This window comes from Filicampus tigris, chromosome 12 (genome assembly GCF_054856515.1).
Source record: "Filicampus tigris isolate MCC_2025a chromosome 12, RoL_Ftig_1.0, whole genome shotgun sequence".
Lineage (NCBI taxonomy): Eukaryota > Metazoa > Chordata > Actinopteri > Syngnathiformes > Syngnathidae > Filicampus > Filicampus tigris.
Genome location: NC_141228.1, coordinates 8413016 through 8433453, shown reverse-complemented (window position 1 = coordinate 8433453; position 20438 = coordinate 8413016). Strand labels below are relative to the sequence as shown.

The 20438-nt window shown below is 39.1% G+C and overlaps 1 protein-coding gene across 1 annotated transcript in view; it reads right to left on the bottom strand.

The window, feature by feature from the left end:
- ptprsa (protein tyrosine phosphatase receptor type Sa) overlaps positions 1-20438 on the bottom strand; it is a 174802-nt gene that overhangs the window by 55711 nt on the left and 98653 nt on the right. The window contains exons 7-14 of the mRNA XM_086048481.1: positions 18787-18798; positions 11128-11397; positions 10358-10939; positions 10103-10239; positions 9859-10003; positions 3322-3642; positions 2021-2214; positions 867-893 (exon numbers count right to left, since the gene is read on the bottom strand). Coding sequence (XP_085904607.1) covers positions 867-893; positions 2021-2214; positions 3322-3642; positions 9859-10003; positions 10103-10239; positions 10358-10939; positions 11128-11397; positions 18787-18798 — 1688 coding nt within the window. The remainder of the gene's footprint in view (positions 1-866; positions 894-2020; positions 2215-3321; positions 3643-9858; positions 10004-10102; positions 10240-10357; positions 10940-11127; positions 11398-18786; positions 18799-20438) is intronic.

Genomic DNA, 20438 nt, shown 5'->3' with positions numbered 1-20438 from the left:
TGATTGTCCCTTGGTCTTTGCATTAAGTGTTACACATCCCTTGGGTATTTGTGGTACAATGCATTCAGAAAATACCTTACAGTTTCCAATATGGGAGAAGGATATTAGACGTGTAAATCGAAAGTACCCTGTATCCCTTTAGATATAGGCTGGTCAATAATTGAACTTTGTCATAAATGCATTTCGACTACTGTACATCATAGCTGTTCACTAGGAGATTTTAAATCAGCCATTATGTTTCCTTTAGCTCTCTTGGAAAGAAAGCATCCTGATCAATTCTTATGAATCTTTCAAGAGGGCAGGTTTGAATGAATGCAGAATGAGCTTTTTAACAGGCTGCCTGGCAGACAGATGGGTGAGGTCAATAAAAGTAAATGAGCTATAAGCATTGTGTTGCAATTGAGATGGTTTACGCACAATGCAGATGAACCAGGGTTTGTATGGTAGCTTTCAAATTAGGATCATTAAAAGGATGCTTTCATGTTAAAAAGTTCATGCATGCATATTGTGCGAAATGTACTGTTTTCAAATTCTGCCAAAAATAAAGAGATAATACTCAAAGAAGGGACTACTATTGTTTTCAAGCATCACTAAAGAAAACACCACTAGAGCACAAGACAATATGTTTCAACAACACACAGCAAGTATCACTCCAGGCACAATGGACAGTGGATAGTACATCAGCTATCGACATGAGTGTTTTTCCTCAGAGGTCTCAAGACAAAGTACCCAGTTTTAAACTCTGTGTTGCCATCCAAACTTCTAAAGGACAGCAGTAGTTTGTAAAATCATGCCAGATTGATGCAATAGCCACTGTCTATATCTTTCCAACTTCACAAAGCACTCAAGTGGAACTTTGTACTCACATATTCAGCTGTATCGTCCGTTTCCCACTAACAACCCCCGCCAAAGAGGAGAGTATGGGAGAGATTGCAACATTTTTTTAAGAAGGAGAGAGAGCAGAAAGGGGAGAAATAGGATTGTGAGGGATGGGGGCATTCAAGATTTGGGTGCAGAAAGCTGAATTCAGAAGTAGGTCAGTGTTTTGTTTTTGTTTTTTTACCACAAGAAAAAAGAGCTGAGAAAAGGTCTGCCTGCAGGGCGTGACAATGTTTAACAATGTTATTCTAGTGCAGAATCATCAATGCAAGAAAATCCAGAAGTACCATGAGAGGCTTTCAAGGCTTTTATCATCATTAAAGGTAATTGCAACAAAAATGTGCAATTTTGTCTGGACTTTTTTTGTAGGGCTGTTGGTGTCAGACTGTAATTTAAGTTATTCAAAGTCATTGTAGTTGGGATTTACGTGAACGCTTAAGCGTAAACTTAGAACTCTGTTATTTATGAAGCAATCTGATTTTGATTTATTCCCTAATTATAAAGCATAGCGTATAACTATTGTTTTCCTTGGTGTACGGTTTTGTTATCCTTGGCTGATATCTTCTGTACAGGTGTCATTTTGTCTGGCTTGAATTGTGTTAACAATTAAAAAAAAAAAAAAGGAAAAAAAGGTTTCTAGCTGTCATGAACGAGTGATGTGGTGAATTGTATTCATGCCAATTTCAATCTTTTCCATCTTGGACTACAACAATAAGCAGTTTCTTTCTGTCCTTGCATTTGATTCAAGTGCACAATCGTTTTACTGCAGATATGGCCATGAACAAAGGGTCCAAAGATTCCTAATAAAAACCATGAAGGAAATGTTGCAGGGAAAGATGGGCGAAGCTTTTGATTACAGTTTTTGTTATGGGAAGACGGAGTTCAGAATATTGCAGTAATACGATGATATCCAAGCGGGGAGAGCACCCACATGATTTCCCCAACTCCAGCAATTTTTGCACGGTTGCTTTGCTGACCTAGATACAGTGTGTAATGCACGAAAAATTGGGTGTTACTCGTTGCTACTATTGAGTCAGTGGCAGTTTGTTGGTTGGACCATGATTGGGAAAATAGATTCAAGGACACACCTTATGAAAGAATATGTGTTGCACAGTCACTTGGTACACTTAGATTGTCTTACCTGGGCATCAGCCAGCATGACATCCTTGATGAGGGGCTGGCCCCTGGACTCTCCATTCTCCACACGAACATAGTGGACCTGATAGCCACGGATCTGACCGTGCTGCTTTCCTGGCATCACAGAACGCCACATCACCTTAAGTGCAGTGGAGTTTAAGACCTCCACCTCCACTCGCCTTGGAGGGCTGCCAGGAACTACAGGAAATATTTAAAATACAATGTATAATGGAAACTATTTTAAGCCAAACCAAATATACACCTGTATTGAATCATTGAAAGATGAATTGAATAAAGATGCTACAGTCTTACAAACTGCCAATAGATTCCGTAATACACACTGTCATCATTATGTACAGTAGCTATGTGAAAGTACCACGTCTGTGTCATTTACAACAACATTGACAATAGGTTATTTTTATTTCTTGGGAATGCTGTGGTTTCTTATCCTCTGCACTCACTAATGCTTGTATTTGAAACCAATATAAGCGTGTCTAAAGTTTCAGCTATATCAGTAGTGTACAGAAGGCTCAAAGTGCTGTGGTAATAGAAGTGGAAAGGATTTTGCAGAAGCCAATGCCAGCCATCTGTCTGATTCTCATGTGCTGCGACAGGCTCACATCGAGCCATTTATCTGTTTTATAGTTGAGTTGCAGCTTCTGTCATTTCGTTCCCACTGACAATTTACTTGTTTTACTTTTCTTGCACACTGTGCCTTAGCTTAATCTGTAACTAACATAAAAACATTAACTTCAAGTTTGTTAATTTGTTTATTTTATAATCTACAGAATTGAATAATTTGATGTAAAAATTACGAATAAAAAAGTCATTTTCATTACATTTACATTTTACATCTTAGTCTTGCTTCCATAAACAGAGTCAAATATGGAAATCAACCATAAACGCTGAAAGGTCTCGGCTGAGCAATGTGATTCTGTTAACAAGTGACTGATAAACGTGTGTTAATGTGAGTCTGAATTGTTGTTTGTCCATATGTACCCTGCAATCGGCTGGCAAAAAGTCCAGGGTGTAAACACCTCCACACCAACCGCCACCCACTCACCCAAAGTCAGCTGGATAGGCTCCAACTACCCACGTGGGAGTAAGCGTTATAGAAGATGGATGATGTTTAATGTGATTTGATTAGATCATGAAACTACGTTAAAGCTACTTTGTATTGCAGGAACAGCAATTTGGCAGCCAATTTGTCATTTCTTTTTCCACTATCAATATTTCTGTGACTGCTCATCCCAAGAAATCAAACAAAATGAATGCATGTTTACTACAAAACAGACATTTATGTACCGTCTTCATCGGTCCGGCAGATTAACGGCTCGCTTTCGGGGCCCGGCCCAACAACCGTGAAAGCTGACACAGTGATGCGATACTCGGTCCATTTATCCAACCGCTGCAGCAGCGCCTGCTCTTCGGTGGCAGGTACGGTGGGCACTTCCACTGACTCTGCATCGTCGCTGATGCACTCTGACTGTTCCGCCACCTGGTAGCGCACCCTATACCCCGCCAGGAGACCGTTCTGACTCTTCAGTGGCGGGGGGTGCCAACTTACCAGCAATGTGGTGGAGCTGGTGCTGCTACACTTAATGTCTTGAGGGGGGGCTGAGGGTTCTGGTGAAGCGGACAGGACAGAAAGGAAATCAGAGGGGAAAGAAGGAGGGGGTAGAGGACCAGGAGGATAGGCAAAGAGGTAGGTTGGGGTGAAAAACATAAAATACAAAAGATGGGAGAGATAAAGAAAATGATAAAAGGAAAATGTGAAACCTGGGTCATAAAACAATAAGAACAATTTAAACTAATAGAATTGTGGGAACAAACAAGGATGTGAAGTTTGGATTCAAAAAAAATAATAATCAAGCAAATGTGAACATAAATGGACAGTGACAAAAATCCTGTAATAATGAATCGAGATGCTTTAATTACCTTTCAAATGCAAAGTAAAGAGATTCAAAATTGAAATTGTCCGAACTGATCTGTTATGTTTTTTTTTTGCATATAGATATATTTTTACTGAGGATATAAAGATGTAGTTTTGGTGTAGGCCGGATGTCTTGTTTTAACTGATATGGCCATCATTAATATTAGTAATATTAGTAGTATTTTTTTTTTTTTTAATATTTCCCTCTTTCCATTATTTTTTACACAGGTAAAAAACATTTTTACCCGTTTAATAGTCATAATGGGGAGGGGTATTCTCTAATAAACAGTACTACAACCCAGACCTATTTGTGAACTACTATTTTTAAATTTGATATGTTTCACTTATAAACTGTAGCAAGCACTGACAAAGCTTGTGGTTGGGCACACAGTAAGCCTTGCAGTGATGTTTTTAAAAGTTTGGTATGAAGAAAAGGATATTTTCCTTTCTCTGCGCTGATGGTTTGTGTAACAATTTACTACCTCAATCATTGTATTAAGCACTGTTCATTATTACATTGAATGTAAAAATAGCACAACTGCCAACACATGAAATAAATACCAGCAGAATTTAAGTCAATATTCACACAAAAGCTCAAATGGAAGAAATCATGAACATAAGGGGGGGAGATGAAATTCTATGTAATCCATGTCACTCAAAATCAACATAAGAGTTAATTCAAAATAATAAGTCATAGGAAAACATGAGAAAAACAGAATGCTCCACACAACCAGACAAAAAAACAAAAAGAAAAAATTATAATAACAACAAAAATTGTCTGCATCATACGTACCTGGCTCCCACAAACACTACATTTTAAAGACTTTCTTACCACCAGCCCTGGACTACAGCAAGTGCTTCCCTTCATTCAAGCCAGTTAGAGGGACAGACATCTAAATGGTTGAGTCACATATCGCATATTCAATGTTTAGGTTATGTGGACATCAATTTTGGACCCACTTTCGGAGTTCCAGAGGTTAGCTTTTTGCTTTAGCCAGGGCTGCTTAATACTCATGTGTTTTTGGGCTGAAGGGTCCACAAGACTGCGAGAGGGGAGGCTTGTAGTCTTCTAAGGGAGTTTGGGGCGCGGGGCACAAAACACAAACACTTATTTGTTTTTGTTTAAATGAATCCCATTTCATATCATTTCATATCAATCTTGGTGAAGCTGTCACATCAGTTAAAATGCAACAAGCAAAGTGCCTGGCACTGATTGTAAATGGTATGTACTCATTCAAGGTTAATGATACTGTATATGACCGCATTTTCAGTTTTAGCAAACCAACTCCATTAACAAATGCATGAAATAACAACCAGAGCTATTGGGCAATCACAGAGAGCCTCGTGGTAGACAACAAATAGGTCAAGACCTCGCAATCCCTTCTCTGTATCCAATGGGCTTATTTCCTGTCGGTTTTACTGGATTTGGAGCCTTTCAGCTTATTTCCACCACTTTTGTTGTATTTGCAAAACTCTCCACGTCAACAATGATTGCTCAGTCCTCAGTCTTTGTGATGTAGTAAAGAGGCTGTGAATGTGACGGAGCACAGGCTATCGCTGTGCACAGGCCTCCTCCAGACAGATGATGGTTTAAGACTGGCTGTGGCAGTGCTTTAATAAAGTGCATTACCCATGAACAAGACCAGCAGTAGGATTATGGATTCTAGAACTATACGAGAATCTCCGCTAATGCTTCTCTTGAGGGTCTTTTAAAACTTCTCTGGAAGTTCCATGCCAAATAATGTGTAATGTCTGCATTCCAATTCTTCTATTTGAGTCTGACACCAGGGAATCAATCTAATTAAAGTAGCTAATGCTGGGAATGTGTTATACAATTTTAGAAGTTGTTGTTGTACAATTTAATCATCACCTGCAAAAAATACAGTATGTACTGATCGAACAGAACTGACTGATTTCGAGACACTAATTGACTGCTAAAGCCGAACGTTTGGGTTGTTGCTCTTCGACCTTAGAACTGTAGATGTTGGTGTCGTACGTTTTAAACAATGGTTTCCTATCAGAACGAGTCAAGAAGAAGCAAGCTGGTTTTGCAGTCGGTGAATTTAGGAAGTTAAATAAGTAATCCTAAAATGCACTTTGACGAAGTTTGGTAAATCTATTTTGAACTTGGAATACGATCAAATGCAACTCCTCGAACATAAGCGATTCATACAATCTTCATACAACCGGCCAAGAGCTACGAATCACTCCTACTAAACACATACACATGCACACACACCCCACCCTATACAACATATAAAGCCTGACAAGACTTGGAATCAGCACAACTCAAAATTGAGTTGGCACACTCAAAACCAGGCTTGAAACTGGCTTAATTTGCATAGTGTATGTCCAGTTTAACACTTCAGCTACCAGGGGCCAGCGCTGGATGCACCACAAATAGCCAAAGCATTTGCAATCAGCGAAAGAGCACATCTCACAGCCTGCATTGGAAATGTGTTCTCATCAGCAGTGTCAATGAGCAGGATGGTCACATTTGGGGATCATTATAAAATTAATCTTCCTAGATTCCAAATGTCCATGCTGCATTTAAAACAAATGCTCCAATACATCTAAAAACCTCCCGTAATTACAGTAAGTGGAAAGGCTAAACAGCTTGTTTGGCTAAATATGGAGGATTTAGAATCCACTGCTTTAATTTGAGAGACAGCGCTCGACTGGCTACTGGCAGTTCCGAGGTATAATCTTAACGCATAAAGCCTAACAATCCAAGGGAATGGGTCAGAGCTCATCGCAAAGCATGAAATTAATTCTGAAGCTATGAAATGGGATTCCTATCTGTGACTTTGTGGCCCTGCAGTCTGTAAACACCTATTCCCAGGATCCAACTCATGTCCTATTACCATGTCTTAAAACTGGGTAAGAGCACAAGGGATGCTGGGAGCTTGCCCGCTTCTCAAATTGTGGACCCAATCAAGCCTCGTCTGAACAGTCTTACAATAAATAGGCTCAGGATCTGGGCTGACTATGACACCTTAACCCAAGAGGCCTTGCTGCTTCTAGATGAGGGCCACTGTTGTCAGTAATATCAGATCTAGTTTATTCAGATCAATTTAAAACAAACAAGAAACCCTAAAGGCCATTTACATTGAAAGGTTAAAAGGCAATTAATAATGTAATTGGCAACTACATATTATCGACAAAGTGGTCCCCATGACAATGGCCCTGGGTGATCCCGCTTGCTCATAAACATGAAAAATATGCAGTTATTTTGTATTCATAGAACAGATACAGGACATCTACGTTTGACTTGTCTGTCTTTGTTTTTACTTAGTGGTGAAGGATTTCAGTCTGCCTGGGAATTCAGCACTGTATTTTTTTCCGTGTTGCATGCCACTGACAATCGCACATCACTAGTCTAAACATGAAATGTGTGGCCCACTATATCTTCTCTCAAGCTTGCATACATAGAGGTACTACAATTTATGACATTAATGGGAAGCCAATTTGCAGTGATGTCAGCAATTGGTAGCAATATGATTTAAAATACTAGCGAGCTACTGATAAAATGGCAAATTTGCTGTGAGGTGTGAAAAGCAAAATAACAACAAGTTATCTCTGGGAGGTTTTCAAGAATGGCAGACTGAAATCCAACAACCACAAAGTCACTTACCTTGTGGCATCCCAAAGATTTAATGTGTTGTACCTATATTTTTCAGTTTTAGACTGTGATTGCTCTGACCTACACAGTAAGATCCCAACGGGAATCCCTTGAGAGCTGTGTGTTGACTCCCACATTCGCCCCTTAAACAATATTTCCTGAGAGAGTTCACAGGCAAAAGGCAGAACCGTAGAAGTAAAATGAATAGAAAAGGTAAACAGGAGAACTTGAGAGAAATGAGCACTGAAATAGTATGCAAATTTAGGGTGGGGGGGAGCTCAATACTTGAAATATGGACCGACACTCCTTTGAACATTATGGTTGCACTTTCTATCCACTGTAAACATCTAGAGAGGACAATCCCCTTTTCTGAAATCCTGGCTTGGACAATTGTATGGTACATTTTCAGCATGTACTGTATGTGGCACTATGCTTGCAGCTGGCTGTGGTAGGCTTAACTTAAAAAAACGAAACAAAAACAAAAAAACAGCAGCAGGCTACAGTTTGACACAATGTCAAACTAATATCCATTTGAATAACCCATAAAGTACAGAAAGTAACAAAAAAGACTAACTCAAAAACGGTTTAAAAGACCCAAAATACGAGGGAGGGGACACAATGTGAGCAAGGCCATTCCAAGGAGAGCTTATGTTCCTTTTCACAGTGGAACAAGTGGCAAAGACAGAAGGGGGCGAGGGAGGTGAGTGTGGGGGTTGGAATAGGCTGATGTGGGATGGAGTGTGTATCCAGTCCAATGTGGTTGTGGTTTATCTTTCAAGGAAAAAAAAAACACACACAGCTAAGGAAATAGCAGACACAGTGACAGGTGAAGAGGGACAAACACACCCAAGAGACACCAAGTGAGGAATGCAGCTGGAAGAAAATAAAGTATATTTTCATGCGTAGACCGATCAACAATGCAATGATAGATTCATAATAGCACCCCCGGGGGTAGGAGTGAGTGTTGCATGCAACTGCCGCTCTCCTCGGTGAAGCTGCACTGTCTGTGTAGCTCTGCTGCTCAGAAATAAAAACAAACAAACAAAAAAAAGAACAGTGAGGTGGTTGCTTCAACGTTCCGGTGCCCAGATTTTGGAGTGTGGGGCAGCCAACAAGTTGCACTGGTAGAAACAGAAAATGTGTTAAAGGATGTCTACTCCTTCACCATGGCTCTCCTATGAACCAGTAATTTTAGTACCACAAATGGCGTTAAAAGGGCATCAGAGCAGAAGTTTAAGTGGGAAGTGGGCATTAGTAGCTGTATTTAAAAAAAAAAAAGTACAGTATACACACATTTGACAGTAACTAAGATAACTTTTGCAACTGTCACAGACTATCAACCGTCCATTGCTTTTATCACATAACAGATGTGTAAGGATATTTTGTCTTTAATTTGAGTGGGTATGGGGAGTGTTCAAATTAATATTTTAAAGTTGAGTATATCTAAAAACAAGGAGCAGGAGAAAAACACATTATTCAAATCAAAGCAAAGTAGAAATAAAAGCCATCTTCAAATCAAGAAAAGTGTGTTTTCAATTGGGGTAGATTAAGTGAAAAGACAGCATTTAAGGAAATCAACTGGGCAGGTTATTTACAATTAGATCTAAACTGTCATATTTGCAAATGTCTTTAGAGGTAGGCTTCTGTTCTGTTTTTAGTAAAAAAGGTATTTTCTTTTCATTGAAATACTTTACGCTGACATAAACAGGAATACAGATGGATGACAGTGTTTTAGCATTGGTGACCAAACTCCCATTCCTATTTGTGACCCAGTTCATAAGAGAACCTTGGTGGATTCAGAGCAGAGTTGACATTTTTTGTGTCTTCATGATATGGAGCAAAGTGCACTTGCTAATTTCAAAAGAAAAGCAAAGTGAAAGAAAAGAAACTTGTAACACAACTGGCACATGTCAGTACACATATTGATTAATTGGAAAGCAGATTCCTATGCATCTGGAACCACAGCCAGTAACAGTAACTCAGACTGTAAAGGTTGTAAAACACTCAGTCTCAAGTCTAAATTCAACGAAATGAAGGGATTTCTAAAGTACTGTACGTCAAAAGGCACAAAAATAAAGTGTGAAAAGTCAAATTCAAAAATAGGAATCCATACAGATCAACATTAAATCCTGTTATGTCTAAGAAGAAAACATTCCAAAGTTGATGCAGAATCCAACACCAGAAAAGAACATTTACAATGCCTAGTCAATGGTGTTTTCTTGCAAAAAACAAATCTTTGGTTAAGCAGGCACAATAAAGCAGAAAGATTGAGAAAAAAGCTACATACTGGCTTGCAAGGTCTTCTGTGACATGTCATTGGTGAACGCTCCAATGCCCTTGTTAGAGATAGCTGCCAGGGAGAAGTGATACTCCGTGTTTGGGCGGAGACCTTCCACAATGTATGAAGATGTAGGTCCAAATGTTTTCTTGATCTATGATCAATGAGAAACCGTGTTGTCTTCATCACTATCGTTGTCATCATCCATTATGGAATAAGCACATCTTAATCGCTGAGCCACTGAAACGCTTACCTGAGAGCCAAAACTCCCCTCCGTGTAGCGAAGTTCATAACTTATAATTCCTTCTTTGTCAAAGGCTGGCTCCCAAGTCAGTTCAATGCTGGTGTCAGATACATCTCCAACCTGAAATTTGGATGGCTGGCCAGGGACTGAAACAAACATTGGCCGACAATAAGGCATGGTATAGGTCTATACGGCATATTGATATTCATTTAAGAATGAATGAATGAACGTAAGAATGAACATATGTACCAGTAAAATTCTTACCTCCTTGCAGCACTTTGACATGGATTGGCTCTGAGAAGGGTCCATCACCTACTGAGGTAAACGCTAGGACTTTGATGGTATAGGTCTCTTGGGGAACCAGGCTCTGAATCGTGGTGATAATGCTGTCTTGGACATTATGAATCTGCCAGAGGCTCATAGGTTGGGATTCATCCATGGTGTAATAAACTCGATAACCCTTAATCTGTCCATTTGGTTCCTCTGGGTCTTCCCAGCGTACCATCATGGTGTTTTGGGATATAATCTGGGCCTGAATATTACGAGGTGGACTGGCAGGGGCTTGTTCACCAGTTCTGGTTTCCACAGGTTCACTGGGAGGACCCTGGCCAATCGTGTTGACAGCTGAGACTCGAATTTCATACTCCGTGTTGGGGTACAGGCCACCAATGCTATAACGTGTAGTGGTGATGTCATCCACTGTCTCATACTTGCTTTCTGGGGATTTAGCACGATACTGGATGATATAGTAGGTTACTGGGTCAGGGTTGCCGGAGTCCCAGGTGATAGTCACACTAGTGGCAGTGGTTTCAGTAACCACAGGAGTACCTGGAGGCTTCGGAAGAGCTGTTACGGTGACAGGACAAAAGGTTGTTAGTGATTAATGAAAAAACGTTGCTAGGAAAGTGGTTAATTATTTAGATACCAGAGGAGAATTAAAAAAAAATCTAACACAAAAAAACACATTTTGCTTCTCTTTACATTGTTCATGAACGTCTGATATTCCCTTCTCAATTTGCGTTATCATCTCTTACATTTGACAGTGATCTGCGCCACAGCTTCAATGATGCCAAGGCTGCTCATGGCCACACAGGTGTAGTTGGCTGACTCACGGACGCTGCTCAGTTCAAGAACATTCCTACCCACTGGCATCTCATCCTCTGGCGTCAAGTCTTCTGAATTTAACATCCACTTGACGTAAGGCATGGGGGACCCCACCGCCACACAAGTTATGTTCACACTCCCACCAGGCATAATTTCTTGACTCGTTGGTGGAATGGAGAAGCGAGGAGGCACCCGCCGGACTGGGAGAAGGCATGAGGAAGGGAAAGGATGACAAAGAGGGCAAAGAGAGTCAAAGGACAAAGAGAAGTAACAAGACAGGTTGATGTAAATGGACCCTTCTCGTAGAAGTATTTAACACAAAAAAGTCTAACATTGTAATGGGAACAAAACACAAACTAAAAAGACTTTTCAAAAACTTAAAAAAATATATACAAATAAGAAGAAGAAACTAATTTAACAGAACTGCTTCAACAACAAGATTAACAAGAAAGCAACGATTCATAGCAACAAGGTTCCATTGACCAATATTTGACCCATCACAGCACAATTATAGACACAAAAATCTATTACGAGTTTCTCATCTTTGGAGCTGAACTGCTGTTCATAACCAACTACAGCATAACCTGATCACAGCCTATCAAAGTGTGAAGAAATAGGCCTTGTGATAGTACTATCAATAAGGCCAACATGGCAACCTGGTACTTCCTGTCCACTCAGGCACTCTGCCACAGAGGAAGTCAGCCATTAAAGGCCTCTCCCATAGCACAGGAAGTGTAGGGTTACTGGGGTCTGGGCATCTAAACATATTCTCGCACTGATTGTCACTCGTCGCCTACATCTAACTAGAAACCTTAAAGATGAGAAACTTTAATCAGATTTTTGTGGTTTAGGGTAGATCCACTGGACAAAGCCTTATTAAGATCTGACACGGTTCCATTGATAGATGCAGCTATCAGTTTCACAGACAGCATGCATAAATAGATTGAGGTAAATTAAGGATAAATGATAACAAAATCAGAGATAAAAATTGAGATAAAATGCATAGAGGAATATAACTGAAGGGTCGCTAGCATGCCCAGACAAAAGACGATTGGAGAGCAAGGAAGAGATACAAGATAGAGGATAAAGCATTTGAGAAGTGGATAGAACGGAAGGGAACAGGGGAGCAAAGACTTAACAGAGGAAGAGAAAAGAGTGGGGAGGTTTGGAGAAGGGTAAGGGGGGGAGTAACCCACTTCAATAGTATGTAAACTTTTTTCATCAGCTAATGTGACAGGATGTGATGTTGGCACATTGTCACATCGCAGTCCCAGTTAACACAAAATAAGAATAGAGTAACAAGGTGTGTGCCTACAAGTACGTATAAAACAACAAGAGTTGTTGTGGCAAGAAATTCAACTATCACAGTGTTGGAGTCAAAAAACAAAACTGGATCCACGGAGTAGAAATCCAGAGAAGGAGGGAGAGAGTTGACAGAGGGGATATGTTGATGAAGAAGGGCAGAATGAGAACTAACAGGAAGAAACAAGGAAAACTTCAATGGAGAGGAGGTGAAAAGAAGATACAACAAGTTCATGAAGGATGAGCTCTGGTGCATATGATACAAAATGGACTATGTAAGTGTATATAGTACACACATATGCTGTTTTTAAATTCATGTTATTAGAGGTATGACTGTGCATGTACTATGTAGTATGTAAGAGTCAAACAATATTAATGATGTGTATGATAGGCATCCCAATAAATACTTGACATGTAGGGACACAAAATGGGAATGTAACTAAATGTTCACAAAGGAGCACAGAGTTTGTATCAAGTATGTTTTTCCTCTGTTTTTAATTAGCGCAAGGAGTGAGCAACTAATATTGTGAGATAATTGCCTTTACTACCATTTACATATTGCATTATAAAAGGCCCAAGTAAGTAAGTACCATTCCTAAAATATTTGAACACATGGGAGGATTATCTTTGCACATGCCAGGTGGTTCAGCAGCACTCTCTGCTTAGTCAGAGAGAGTTCATTTTTGGTACATCACTGAATTAATATTTTAAGAGGATCTGAACAGAAAGCTAACTAATTTCGGACTTAAAATCAAAATAAAACCTACAACTACAGTTAATGATGATATGATTCTACTACATTTGGTAACCTTTGTACTATTTGATGTCAACATGTTTGTTGGGATGCAAAGAAGTTTGAAGAAAGTGAAGGAAATTTGTACAAATGTGAAAGTAAAAAATGATGAACTAAATGAAACAGCTGAGACAAGGCGGAAGAAAGCAGCTGATTTGAGCAGCAAGACAGCACACAAATAGAAGTTGACAAGCAGATAGACTGGTGGAGATACAGACATACTGTACACTACGCATAAGGTTAGGGCAGGGTTATTGAAGAAAGGGAGGGAGGAGGAGGGCTTCAGTGGGGGGATAGAAAAAGGAGACTGTGATTCCAAACCAAAGCAAAGGACAGACCATGGCTTAAAAGGGTTTGAAGGTCTCACACACTGGGGCTTCAAAGCAAGAGTTAACTACACGAGGACAGCCTTAAACATAGCACCTAAGCGTGCAAATGCAACACGGGAACTCTCAGGTTGTGGGGGTTGATTTGGGTATAGAGATGGAGATTAAATGGCCTATTGAAGCCATTTTTGGAGTTAGTGATGGCTGATTGGGGCATTTTGACTTATCCCAGACAATTCAGACATTGGGAACTGTTCCATGCTGTTGGAACTGTTTTGGGAACGTGAGCATTTCATCTTACGGTTTGTTCATTACTAAAAGGATGTTGACATTGATGTCATTATGAGTGCTGTTTAATAATCAACATGCTTAGAACATGAATTGTTCTTTAATTTAAAAACAACTTTATTAAATGAGTTATGGAATGGCTGATCAAAACCCTCAATCCAGTAAATTCATATTCTATTGTCTTTTCTGTGTGAAATAGGTTACTATCTTGGACACTATTTCACGATTATGAAATGGCATTATCTGAGCTTTAAGGAAATGCCCATTTGACATATACATAATTTAAAAAATGGCTTAAGGTTTCAAGTTTAAAAAAGTTACATGAATATTTAGTATTTCATCCTCACTGTAAGAACCTAAGCACTAGGAAATCATTTTAATTATTTAGTCCAAATTGTTTTCTTAAAATCATTCAGTTGGGTGATATTAGCATAACAGAAGTCCAGTATATATGCTGTATCTCTGCATTCAAATTTATCAATAACAATGCCTTTAAAACAAAGGTGAAAGGGCAGCCCATTCATCACACAGACATGCATGGGTGTGGCAAGAGTGAGATACAGGTGTGTCCCCATCCACTTGGGCTAATATCCGAGAACTATTTCAATCCCAAATGTCACACAAAGCCCTTCCAAGCATGCCGTTACTAACCAAATACATGACTATTCCAGACAAACTGACAAATGATGGGTGACAAATTAAAATGAACATATCCACAACAAGAACTAAGTCCGCACAGTTCCGTAGACAGTACTGGAATGTGCCTGTGCGTAAAAAAATACATCAATAGTAGTTAATGTTTTTTTTTTTTTTTTTTCGCAGCTAGGGTTCGTCTTTTCATTAATTTGGTCTCTAATTCAAACAACAGCATAGGACAAATAGTTTTCTGCGGACAAGCGAGATCCAAATGTGTCTGATCGTGCGCTTCTCTCCCAGGGGCTCGGGTCAGTCAAATGGACTGGGAGCTGCTGGGTGAATGAGGCTGTCTCTAAACTGTTACTTCAAGAACATTGTGTCGATCAACTGTGGCGAAATAAACATCATCCACCATGATAAAAGCCATGTTTTCACCTGCGAGGAACAGCTCAGTTCAGCTCGAAAAGGCATGTAAACTGTGAACCCTGGACTTGCCTTTTCTGGTTCCTAACTATTTCTAATGTAAAAAAAAAACTAATAAATAAACAAACAAACAAACATGTAGAGCTGGGCATTTTACTAAAATTTGAACATCCGTTATTTGTCATCCATCTGCAGCGTGGGTAACTGCCATTCTCCTTTTTTTCAGGGGGGGGGAATGTGCTTCCGTAAATGATTTTGACTGCAAAATCCAATAGCACCTCTCCGGCCGATATTTGAACAAAAAGAGCACCGCGCCTTGGAAGCCTGTTCACAGCCTGGTACCTCACTCTAACCTGTCCCCCAAGCAACAACAACTCACTATTGTTCTTCCCTGTGTTCAGCGCGGCCATCAAAGCCTCGACGTGAAAAATAGATTAAAGATTAAAGAAGGACTACAGACGAAAGATGAATTAAATACATGGGCTTCTAACTATGCATTGACCGTCTATTTTGAAAAAATTCCCCTCATTCGTCAGTAAAATGGGCATCCGTCATTGACAGATAGACGGACCAGTCCGTCACATAGAAATGCCCAGCTCTGTGTGTGTGTGTGTATCATATTTCACCTTCCAGTAAGTCAAGTCAACACTGTGTCTTTTTAGAATGGGCCTGTGCTTTCCTCTCTAAGATGTAGCGCAAAACAGGGAATTAGGATGAAAAAATTCCATTGGTATGGACAGGTTTCTCATTCACAGAGCCCAGGAGCCCAGCCGGCCCATTTGGAATTGAGAGGAACAGAAAACAAACATATAGTTCTATTTGGATACGTTATCTTGTTTCAAGCCCCAATGTGGAGAGAAAGACAAAAAGACTTACAGTGAACGAGGTGAAAAGCAGTCGAGAGAGAACGCCAGAGTACTCCACTAAGTTTAAAAGTGGGTGGTGTTGTGGAGGGATTTGTGCCCCAAAAAAACAAACAACCAAAAAGAAAAAACAATTGAGGTGGACATTATTGGCCACTTTAGTAGGGCAGGTGTTGCTGCCCTAAAATGAATGGGGAAGCCAAAATAATGTGCAGCCTTTAGTGTCACCTTGAAGCTGAGATTACACCCTCTTCCTGCCTGAGGACACAGGCATCATATAGAGATCCTTTTGTTACGTTCTGGTTGAAGTCTACAACATTTACATAGAAGCTACAGGAATCACTCTGTATTAATACTTTGGCTGTGCTGAAGCTAAAGGGGGCCTATGGGCAGCTCATCAAAATGGAAATTATTACGCAAAGAAATGTGACAGGAATCATTGCAGGGGCATCTGTTTATAAGAGATTTGTAGGTTTATCAACTTTTTAAAATCATTATTATTAGAAAGGAAAAAATGACAGTTGTCATTCAAATATGTCTCCATGTGCTTTTCCCTTCATTGAGTGTGATATTCCGTTTGGGACTGCATTCATGTGTTTGCACTAGAATAAAAAATAAATAAATAAATAATACACATGAGTCTAGAGGGTTGGGTACCAACGTCGACTAGAAAAGCCAAGCTTTTAGTTGAATTTGGCCAGTGAGAGCATAAGGTGTAATCTAGCTTTCTTTCCCAACGTCACACACAGATACATAGCTAGACATGCAAGCACATTGAGAACCAAGCAGATATGATTAGAGGAGGGCACACATGCACATGCGTACATAACAGCACAGTCTTTCTGCATCAGTGTCATCATTTTGACTTACAAGTCATAGTGACGACGTCATTTGTTTTTTCATTATGTTCTATTTTTGGAGTGGGATTTTGCCAGGCTTTGCGATGGCATTTAACTGTTTTTAACAAATTAGTGTTTTCAGTGGGAAGAAGTGCTTGAAATTGAAACTCAGGAAAAGCTGACTAAAATTGGGAGGATTTCAGATCTAGTTTCAATGCCCCAAATCAGAAAACTTTGGGATTGCTTTAGAAAAGGTTTGCATGTGGTTCGAATGTGATTGCTCACATAAACAGATATGGAAGCTGAGCGGGTATATGTGATACCCGTCAAACCTGTCAAATGTGCAATATTGCTATAGAGACAAACTGCGATGGCTGATTTTGTGTCTTTAAATACTGCGCTTAAAAGGCAGATGCAAACTGGCACACAGTGCAGTGCCAGCCTAGCGGAGGCAAAATGAGAGTTGGTGGAAAGAACCTTTTTGCCGAAGTAAACATTTTTGAAATGCCAAAAAAAAGATTGAAACATATTTTGTAGCTTCTGAACTGATCTAAGGGTTGGCTTGGAGTCATGCCATAACACCCATGAAAAAATGACTTTTATCTTTGGATTTCCTTGCATTTGATCTTTCCTAGTGCAGTTTTTTGATGTGTGCGTCCCAAGTTTCAAACGATAATTCACACACACTCAGCTCGATTTAGAATATAGATTTTATGTGGTGGCTGGCTTTCCTAATAAAATCAGTGAAAGATGTTTGTAACTGTTGGTTTGTCTTACACTAGCACTTCCAATTCCATTACTTCAAACTTCATTTTGTGCTTGCGGTAGTCATATTTTCCAGTGAAAACCATCTGAGCTACCTACTGTCGTTTCATGCGTGCCTTTCAATAATACGCTGATAAAGTGTCTCGGGTGAAATGTGTACACTTCGCACTTACACTTTGCAAATGACCGATTCGTTTATTCGAAAAAACTGAAAATCACAACCCAATACACGCAGGGTAAAAGACCATTGGTACTTGCCCAGTTTGCGTATTCAAGTGTTTATAGTCATTTTTAAAGCTGTCTGGTAGTGATGGTTTAGACATTGTTTTTTGTATGTTACAAGTTTAAAAAAGTTATAGAAAAACAAACTCCCTTTTTTACTAGCTGGCTCTCACGTGCATGATATAACTTGCCTGGATAAGTGTTTATGGTGATAATATTTGCGTCATAAATGCGAATGAACAAAAACAATTATTTTTTTTCAAATATACTGTTTGTGGAAATAATGTTAAAGTTATATTGCTATCGATCCACATGATGGCCTCCTTAATTGCAATCATGATGCCCACTCAATTCACAATTGTTTTCAGAAAAGGATCCATTCAAACAAGATGACAGAAACACTGGCTGTATACAAACTTTCAGTCGGCATTTCCATATGCATGTCAAGAGTCAAGAAGCAGAGCAGCATCATTTGGATAAGGAAACTGAAATCCACCAAAGGAAAAAAAAAGAACTTGATTTTTTTTAAAACAGAAAATGATATTATGAAATACAACTTAAAAAAAGGAAAACAGACATACACACAAAATCACAACATAAAACAATACGAGAACCAAGGGAAAGCCAAAACATGTTTGGGGAAAAGATTTTTAGAAAAACCAAGTTAAGGATAAAATGGAACAGAACACACAGAAAGCATAAAAAAGACCAATTCGGCCAAAGGGGTCCTGGACAGGCATGCAAGCGCAGTTACATTCTTCCATCGTGCAACGTCCTGTTATTTTTACGTGCTGGGTTTCCATGACAACACATGCAAGAAAGCCTTTTTGTGCAGAAGCAATACCAGAGGATGCAAAACGAGAAAAGGCCCCACAATGCAAACATAAAAGTAAATTAACAAAAACCCGAACTAGTCAGGTTTTATTTCATCATTTCTTCCTTGGAAATATAGAAGAAAACTTTTTCAAAGTAATTTAGCCATTTATATTCAATGGATTATCATTTATTTAATTTAGAAATGAATTGAGCAAATGTAATAGGCAAATCTAACTAGATTTTTTTGTCAACATTTTGATTTTTTTTTTCTCAATTGTGGGTTCATTAAAGTAAAAAAGAAAAAAAACACACCAACCTTCTCGAAGCTCTGAGGGATGTAAAGGGGTTGATGCAGAACACAATGACATGAGGAGAAGAGAAAAATAGGGGAAACACAGAGAGAGTAAAAAAAGCCACCTCAAGGTGTTTAGCTGCAGCTACATTTCCCTTTGCTTGAATCCCTCTTCCCTTGGTTTCTCCCACACTGTCCCTGCTACTGGTGACACCCATTTTGAAAGAACACTTGCCTGCCCACCCCTTAAATAAATGTCATATTTAATAAATAAACCAAAACAATCAAGATCATTCATTGTTGCCGGTAAGGAAAAAAAAAAAAAAAGAAACAAGTGGTGAGGCACCACTGGAATAAAGATTATGCGTATCATAATTTAAGTTTAAAAGCTCCTTAAGACCACAAGGACAAGTTCCACTGATGGCTAATTCTGCTTTTGTTCGAGAAGGAAGTTAAATAAATACAAAATAAGGAAAAACTAATGAGCGATAGAAAAGAAAATAGACACGCTTGGGCTGAAGTTAGAAGCTGCAGTTCAAGACAAAATGTTTGACGAGGAATCAATTGTAACAATATTACAGGTTTGTATTTGACACAGTACAAAACAATTGTGACATTATAACAATTTTAGCAACAGTGTTGTATGCTTAGGAATTTACCTCTACTACAGCTGCTAATCTCAGGTGCAATTTGTGAACAAAAACATTGTCAACATCACGTACCAGAATTGATTGACAAAAGTGAACTGAAAACAGACAAAAGGTTGACACCATTCAAGTGTATTACATATAGTGGAGTGAGGCCACCTGAATAACTATGACCTTTGTGAACTGTTTAACTAAAAGCATGCTGATAAAGCCAGTGTTTGGGAAAGGCATTAATTATTAATTGATAGCTACTTTTTGTTGTATCCCAATCAAAGAATCTTCCAATAAATCCCAAGGCTGTACCAAGCGTTCCCAATAATATTATGTAATATTTCCTGTATAGCGCTTGACTGTAATATGCCATTAATTACATGAGCTACTATATAGTGAGTGTTAGAGCATCGTATTTTAAACAGCATGAATGCCGACTATCTCGTTTAACGCTTTTTGCCTATTGTGATGATACAATAACAACAGTAAGTACAAATAACAGCCCTGACCCAATTTATAATGTCAGACTAGTGAATTATTTATTGGGAACAAAGTTATTTGGTACACAGCAGAAGGAACAAACTGAGTAGACACCGAGGCATCTTTATTTAATATGTGCCATATAAATTATACATGGTGAAAGTGCATGTGCTTCAATTTATTAAACCTTACTAAACAGGGAGTCATTGTCTTTTTACATTAGTGGTAGAGTGATGGCTTTTGTCCATATTGCATGTGTCCTTTGAGACTGATTCCTTTCCATAGCCTTGCAGACCAAAAGGACTATTGGGTGTATGACCAAGTCCAAAAATATACAGCATCGTAGAACTAAGGAATTTTATGGAATTATGCTCCAGAAGATAACATATTACATAACAGTGCTGCTCACTGCGTTAACGGTCATTTAACACATTTTAGATTTTGATTGGTAGCGACTAATCCCTCTTCACTCAATCAAAATCCAGACTTACCGTTTTGCTCCAGTACCTGAAAATAGCAAAAAAACTAAGCAACTTCCACATGTTGTATGGAGGGAAA